At 43.3% G+C, this 8,212-nt stretch overlaps 1 protein-coding gene across 1 annotated transcript in view; it reads right to left on the bottom strand.

The window, feature by feature from the left end:
- Positions 1-3,785: 3,785 nt before the first annotated feature.
- Positions 3,786-8,212, bottom strand: part of LOC125446324 (uncharacterized) — a 49,399-nt gene continuing 44,972 nt past the window's right edge. Inside the window, exons 27-28 of the mRNA XM_048519802.2 lie at positions 7,381-7,407; positions 3,786-6,436 (exon numbers count right to left, since the gene is read on the bottom strand). Coding sequence (XP_048375759.2) covers positions 5,922-6,436; positions 7,381-7,407 — 542 coding nt within the window. The 3' untranslated portion in view covers positions 3,786-5,921. The remainder of the gene's footprint in view (positions 6,437-7,380; positions 7,408-8,212) is intronic.

Raw genomic sequence — 8,212 nt, 5'->3', positions numbered from 1 at the left:
TGATCACACACTTCCTGTAATAAATTCCAAAAGTTTACACAGCTCTCTGCAGTTTTAGGAGAGGTTGATAAAGTCATAATCTCCCTGCTTTTCACTCTGGGCTACAGCAAATAAAGTGTTCCTTGTTCAGATATATGAACAGGCAAGGAATAGAGGGATACGGACCCCATAGTGACAAAAGGTTTTTAACTTAGAAAGGTATCATGTGTTGAAGTCGTCTTGGCGGGCCGAAGGGCCTGTTCCTATTCTGTAATGTCCTTTGTTCTTTGTTTATTACCTTATAACTACAACACCTAGCAGCCCTGCCAGCTGCGGAGAATTGTGGCCATGCAAAGCAAGCTTCTTCTCGTCTGAAGAAGGGTCATGGAAAAAAGGATCTGAAACATTGACTTTGCTGTCTCTCTTTAGATGTTCTCATTCCTGTTGAGTTTCTCCAGCAATTGTTTCTGTTCTTCTGCTTTTCTTTAGTTTTCAGCATCCTACTGTTTGTCATATGTTCCCCTGCTTTTCTTGCCACTTTTCTGAATTGAACCCCATTTGCAACTCTTTGCCCTTCTCTTTGAGTTCAGAGGGAAATTTGACCCAGAGCTAACTTTAAAGATACTGATGAGGTTAGGTGAGAAGTTGATTTTACCCTTGTCTGATTTTCATGCCAATGAATTCCCTACTATAAGAACCGGAGCTCCAAGAGAACCCCTGCTCATGATCAACTTCCCAACCAATCAGCATCTTATTCTCGAGACAACTGTGAGGTGATGCATTTTGGGAAGTGAAATTCAGGAAATGGCCTGATCCTGAGAAGCATTGTTTTTCTGAGGGATTTCAGGGTATAAGTTAATAGTTCCCTGATAGTGGTAACACAAGTGGATAAGGTGCTGATGAAGGCATACAGCATGGTTGACTGAATCAGTGTGGACATTGTCAAGTCATGTTGCAACTGTTTAAGACTTTAGGCAAGCCAAATATACTGTGCGCAGTTCTGGTCACCGACTATAGGAAGGATGTGGAAGGATCTGGAGAGAGTGCGGAAGAGGTTTACCAGGATGTTGCCTGGATTGGAGTGTATTAGCTTGAAGGAGGCGTTAGACAAATTTGGATTGTTTACACCAGAGCATTGGAGGCTGAGGAGCAACCCGGGACAAGTATCTAAAATTATGGGGCATGGATATGGTGGATAGTTGGAGTCTCTTTCCCATAACTTAAATGACAAATGCTCTGAGGGATAGGTTTAAGATGAGAGTGGGTAAGATTGAAGGAGATGTGTGAGGTAAGTTTTTTAGACAGGCAGTGGTAGATACAGGCAACGCGCTGCTAGGAGAGGTCGGAGGAGCAGATACGACGGTAAAATTTATTAGGTATTTACACAGACACATGAACAGGCAGGGAATACAGGGGGATGGACTTTGTCTGGGCAGAGGGATTAGTTTAGAATAGCGTTACAGGCAGCACAGACATGATGGACAAAAGAGCCTATTTCTGTGCCAGACTGTTCTATGTTGTCCTGATGTTAAATGCAAGATGGAAAGCTTTAGAAACATGTCTGTCTTTTCAGGATAACCTGCAGTGTTGAATGCAGCTGATTGTTGGTCCATTGAGAGTGCCAGAAGGGTATATTGCTCTGGTCAAACATGTTCATGCTTGAGTTGTTGCACAGTCACTTAAAAGAACCGAAATACAGGTCAATACAAAATGGTTCTTTCCGTGATTCAGGTTTGCCCCTGTTAAATAAAATGTGGATATTATGGCAAATGTAACTTAAGGGAATCCAATCATGTCTGAGCATGCATAAATCAGAGACACTGCTTGCACAATCACTTGTGATTCCCGTCAGTGTATGAACCATATTGTTTGTTGTAGGTGCTATATGAGCCTGAGGATCGAAATTCAGGACAGCAGCTTTCAATTTCTGATGGACATGAATGATCAAGTTGGAATTTTACAAGTGTCATCACTTTAAATAATGCTATTTATGCTCACATACTCCGTATATTAAACTAGGCCTCTGGATTACTAAAATAACACACTATTAAAGGGAAGTGGTAATTACAGGAGTACAGAAACAGAGTAGACAATTCATCCCCGCAAATTATTTCCACCATTGAATGAAATAATGGCTGATTTGTGGTGTAACTCCATATAGCTAACTTTGGCCCATAACCCATCATACCCTTGCTTCCGAAAAAAAGATCTACCTCAGGTTTAAAATTAACAACTGATTCTGCATCCACTTCCATAAGTGGAAGAGAGTTCCAAAAATCTCTGCGCACCTTTGTGCATTGAAGTGCTGCCCAATATTTCTCCTGAATTTTGACCCTAATGCTCACTCTGTGCCAGGTAGGTTTAGAATGGCAATGCAGTGGAAGGGGTTATATCTCGAACTAACCTGTCTTTTCCTATTAATATCCTATGAGGGAAAGTATGAATCAGGAGGGTGGAGAGGAAAGAGTAAGAGGGAGCAGAATGCTCATTCCGAATCTCTGTCTGAACCACGTCTTTGTCTCTGTCTCAGCTCAGGAACAATCGAAGCCCAGAGATTAATTTAAATTTTATGTATATTTCCTCTAAAACCATGGCTTCTGTTACTGTTTTTCACTTCTTTGTGAATGATGGGATAGAACACACATAGGAACAAAGGACTTAAGCGCAGGAATAGGTCACCTGGCCTATCAAGCTGTTCTGACATTCAATGAGATCTCACCTCCACTTTCCTGACTGCATAGTTTAACCTTTCACTTCCTTGCCTATGAAAAATCTATCAAATTCAACTTTGAATAATTTTAATGACTCAGCCACCTGTTTATTCTTGGGAAGACAATTCCTCATTTCAATGATCCTCAAAAAGGAATTCTGCTCTTGATCTTTAAAGGGAGACTTTTCATTCTTATACTATGTTGCATAGTTTTAGTCTTTCCACCCACAACCTGCAAGAGGAAACAACCTTTGGGTTTCCACCCCATCACTTCCTTAAGATCCTAGATCATTCCTCATTTCACCATTAGTCCTGCCCTCTCTGTTCAAATCTCTTCATTTCTTTGTTCTGTTTAAAAGATCCCTGTGCATCTTATTTCCCAACCTACTCTGCCATTCTACCATTGTCTGTAAGCAAAGGAACACTGCCACCTGCAAATGTAACTTAAGGGAATCCAATCATGTCTGAGCATGCATAAATCAGAGACACTGCTTGCACAATCACTTGTTATTCCCGTCAGTGTAAACTATGCAGTCAGGAAAGCGGTCAGAATATTTAACTCTAAACCACTCACCATCTGATACGGAACTATATCAGTGCTCCTTCATTGTCACTGTGTGCGGTATTGTGGAACTGCCTCCCTAATAGCATCGGGTTTACTGAGAACAAATCAAATTTAGCATCACTCTGCATCTCAAACCTGCCATCAAGCGAACTGAGCTAACCAACAAGCCATTCACCATGAAGACATGGGCATAGCTTGAATGTATTCCTGGGGGTTTCATCACATAACTGTCCCGCTATCTCCCAAACTCTCTCTCCCATCACCCACTATATCTATCCTCACAGCAACTCCCTGTCTCCAGCCAGCCAATTGGATGTTAAGCATCCCCCACATTTTCATAACCAGTCGATTGAAATCAATTCTTTACATGAGCCCAATGAACTATTTCACACCCTGTCCGCAGGATCCTAATTCCAGGAGAGTTTGGATCAATCCTGGAAAATCAGTAAGGTGGCTTTTCCCACGAACGGAACTAACTGTTGTGTTTCAGTGCAAATGCAGGAGAACAGAGGAGACTTCCCAGCTGTGGAAATTCATTTCTGTTTTAATAAAAACTATGCAGTGTAGTCCTTAAAAGTTCACAATGATTAAAATTCAAATTTATATAACATATTTTATGCAATAAAAGATCAAAAGGCACTTCACAGGGCAGCAAATGTACAAAATTCAGCATTTAGCACATCTGGGTAATTATGTCAGATGGCCATTTGTTCAGTCAGCAGGATTTTAAGAGGTGTCTTGATTTTCGAAAATGTGGCAGAGGGCTTAGAGGTGGAAGAGAGACCATGACTTCTGATTGCATGATCCCTAATGATGACGCAATTAAAAGCAATATCAACTTTCAAGAGGCCAGAACAAGAAGTACAAAGACATCTTATGGGGTTTTTGAGGGGTTCCCGGGGCTGCGGGAGCATGTAGAGATGGAAAGGGTTGGTGGCAGATGGAGGGATCTGAAAACAATGTTGAGAATTTTAAAACCTGGGAGTCAATGAAGAAGGTCAGCAAGAACTGGGGTAAGAGGATGACGGGATTTACTGTAATTAAAAGGACCCTTTACAGTTTTGTGGTCAATCTCAAGTTAATGAAGCATAGAACATGGGGGAAACTAGCTCGGAGTGCACTGAAATAATCGAGCCCAGAGGTCACGATTGTGAGCATGAAGGTTTCAACAGCAGATGAGCTGAGATGAGTGTGGAATTAGGTGCTTTCGACCCAGTGACTGACTATCTCTATTATCCTTGCAAGCATTTGACAGGAAGCCAACTTGATGTTAAATTTGACTTCATGATTCCTGGCCCTGGAGTGAAAAACAGAGTGAGATGGAATTAGGCAGCCTTGGGGAGAGTTGCTTGGAATCTCACCTTCGGGTCAAATCGTGAGCAAACTGGCATTATCAGAGACTGTTATCAAGGTGACAGAAGGAGTTGGTAACTCAGGAACTGTGTTTGGAGTGGAAGAAAAACAATGGGTTTGGTCTTCCCAATATTTAATTGGGCAGAATGTTCTTGCTCACCCAGTACTGGAAGTTCAACAAGCTGCATGATAATTTAGCACTGTAGGAGGGTCAAGAGTGCTGGGCATTTAGGGAGAGCCGGGTGTTGTCAGTGTTAAGGCAGAGAGCTAATTCTCTTGGTGGATGGTGTCACCAAGAGACAGCAGTTGGCTAAGAGGGAATGTTGCCTGGAATCATGAGTGCTTTTGAGAGATAAAAGCAAGGAACCAATACTGCCACGGTTTATGTAATTCAGCAAGATCATATGACAAATGGTTAAACCAACTGTCCATCACATCGGAATCCTCTAGAATTACAGGGCAGGGATGAGGAGCAGATTGGGCTAATGGCCAAGATGGCAGAGAGAGTGAGAGACTGGGGCATCAAAAGTTGACGTAAATTGAATGAAAGGTCTCTCGTTAAGAACCATTGGCTTTTGGAGCAGGTAGGAATTGTCTTTTGAATTGAAATCCCCAGAGGAGCTGAAATTCAACACAAAAGGTACAAAACTGCCACTTCCAGTGCTTCATATACGCCATGTTTCTAACTTTATCCATAACTTAATCTGAGTTTAGTTGAACATTCAACTTCACTGACCCTGAACTGCTTTACAGAAGAAGCAAATGCATTAGTGTTTTATAAAGGGGCATTTATTGCTCAAGCAGAGACTGGGATAGAAACCTGTGTCCCAAGAGCATTAATTAGATTGCTAGTCATTAGAAATGCATCATCATCCCCTTTTACATCTGCACAATCTCAGCCACTCATGTGTTTACTCAGCTTCCCCTTAAGTATGTTACTACTCATTTCAATTGCTCCATTTGGATTTATTAGGAACTAATTTCAATTTATGGCACTGATTTTTGGTCTACCCCATCAGCATTCAAGTCAATACCTTCAAGATGGGAATGGGCCTGTGAAGGGTGAGTGGGACATGAGTTCAGGGCCACACAAGCAACATATACAAACTACTTGTGTCACTCGCACAAGTGCAAGCATTGATTCTCTTCACTGAGCATGATGAATCTTGCAAACCATGTACAAATCAAGATGGCAATGCCTGTATCACTTATCACAATCTCTTCCCCTTTGCAAAAAGTGAATTAGTTTCGCTCCTTCGCGATCTTGTCCAAGGCCCCGTGCATCAGAGCTGTTCGGGGCTGGAGAACGGGGAATTAAAGGGGGCAGATTGTCATCCCCTGTTGGGATCCCCAGGGGCTGAAGAATGGGTAGATTTCCTCTGTGAATTCTGCTGTGAAGCTGCAGATTTGCACCATGCAGTCAGCATCATAGAAATGAACTGTCCCCTCCTTGTAGTTCAGGTAGATGCCAATTTTCGAAGCAATCCTCCTGTACTCAAGTTTTACAGGCTCCGCTTCATGGGTCTCGTAGGCATCACCCCGCTTCCCGATGGTCCAATACCCGTTCTCCGGGCTCAGTGTGATCCAGTCTTTCCTGGAGACGGATCCCTTGACCACTCCCAGATCCCAGTCAGGCTTGTTGCCCACCAGCACCTCCCAGTATTGGCTCCCACTCTTGTACCCTTCTTTTGCAGTCACAAAGAGCTGGGAGATGAACCTCTTTGGGCTTTCCGGAAGGTCCTGCCAATTTTCACTGAATGTCACGGTCAGCTGGTCCTCTGAGATTATCAGGTAGGGGTTGGCGGTCTCTGGGTCATAGGTCACAGGTACTGTCAACACAAAAGGAAGTCACAGGTCAACTTTCAGCATTCTCCAGAAATCACTGGTGTGAGTGTGCAACTGGAGAACGTGTAAAGAACCACAGCATAGGAGGGGGCCATTCAGCCTATGGTGAGTGTAACGGCTCTTTGGTAGAGTTACCCCATCAGTCCATTGCCTTTTCCCTACGGTAGAAAAGGATGTTGAAATGGATTGAGATTCTATCAAGTCCCATATACCACACAGTTCTGGGCACCAATACAGAAAGAGGCTTTGGTCGCCTTGGGGTGGATGCATCACAGTTCCACCAAAATACAACTGAAGTAGTGAACAAGATTAAATAGATCTGGTCTTATATATCATAAATATAGAAACTGAAGGAATGTTCCAACTGACATATTTAATATAGTTAAAGGATTTGATCGGAGGGAGAGAGGGAGAAGCAATTCCGTCTGGTTGTGTTGGGGGCAGGGTACAGAAGGACAGAATCTCAAATCCTAAACAAGGCTGTTCGGGCTACAACAGGAGGCAATTTTTCACACAAAGGAGAGTGAAGATCTGGAACTCTTCCCCCAGAACACGTTATTGAGGGAGTTACAATAGAAGCAACTTTTTTTTTTTTTTTAAAAGTACCAAAAATCAGTTCAACAGTTAATGTGCATGATCAGGGCCATAGAGACAGGGTGTGTACAAACTTGACCAGCACCTGAGGAGACTGTGCCAGGTTTTAATGCGTCGAGGGATGAATGATTGGCTGGAGAATTCTCCTGCTCTTTACATGACGCTCTGCGACCTTAAACTGCACTTCTCAAAGGATGACCTTCATAGTTTAACTCCCCATCAAAGACAGAGTTCTGGTTGTCTTAAACCTGAAGGGAGTGGAACAGAACTCCCAGCGTGATTCCCAGGAAATGGGGGAAGAGCGTGTCAAAGTGACCAGAAAACCCCTCCTCACCTGCAGCAGCGATGACCCTTTCGGCAGCTGAAAACACAGAGAATTGAAGTTAAAGGATCGTTGAACATTTTCTTCAACCACAACCACCAGCACCAGCAGCAGCACCCCACTCATGCACCACCAACACAGCTTGACTCATTCTGGGACAAATAACCACTACCTACAACCCTGCCGCCACCCCCCTACACATGCATTCAGCAGCTGTCAGCATCACTTGAGGTCTTGCAAAGTACAAAGCAGGCTGAAAAGAACTTAAACACAAAATTAGTAAGGACAGAAGGCACCATGAGGTGTCCTTGGCTTGTACGATTAGGGAGAATCCCAAGGCATTTTATACATATATTAGGAGCAAGGGGTAGCTCAGGAAAGGGTAGGTCCACTCAAGGACAAAGGTAGGAATTTGTGTGTGGAGCCACAGGAAGTGGGGTTGTTCCTCAATGCATACTTTCCACCAGCATTCACCAAGTAGAGGGACATGGATCATGGTAAGATGAGAGGGGGGTACGTTGATATTCTGGGGCTTGTCAATTTGAAAAAGCTGGTGTTGGTAAAACATTAGGGCAGATAAGTTCCCAGGGTCTGACGGGATCTGGGACACTGAAGGGGGCAATGGAGGAGTTTGATAGGACCTTGACAGAGATGTTTGTACCCTCTTTAGCCACAGGCAGGGTCCCAGACAACTGGATAATAGCTAAGATTCTTTCATTGTTTAAGAAATGCAACAGGGATAATGCAGGAAACTATAGGCTGGTGAGTTTTTTATCAGTGATAGGGAAATTATTGGAGAAAGTTCTTAGGGGCAGGATTCACTCGTGTCTGGAGAAAAATTGAC

The sequence above is a fragment of the Stegostoma tigrinum genome, chromosome 34 (genome assembly GCF_030684315.1).
Source record: "Stegostoma tigrinum isolate sSteTig4 chromosome 34, sSteTig4.hap1, whole genome shotgun sequence".
In the NCBI taxonomy this organism is placed as follows: domain Eukaryota; kingdom Metazoa; phylum Chordata; class Chondrichthyes; order Orectolobiformes; family Stegostomatidae; genus Stegostoma; species Stegostoma tigrinum.
This window is presented reverse-complemented; position numbering and strand designations above follow the sequence as displayed.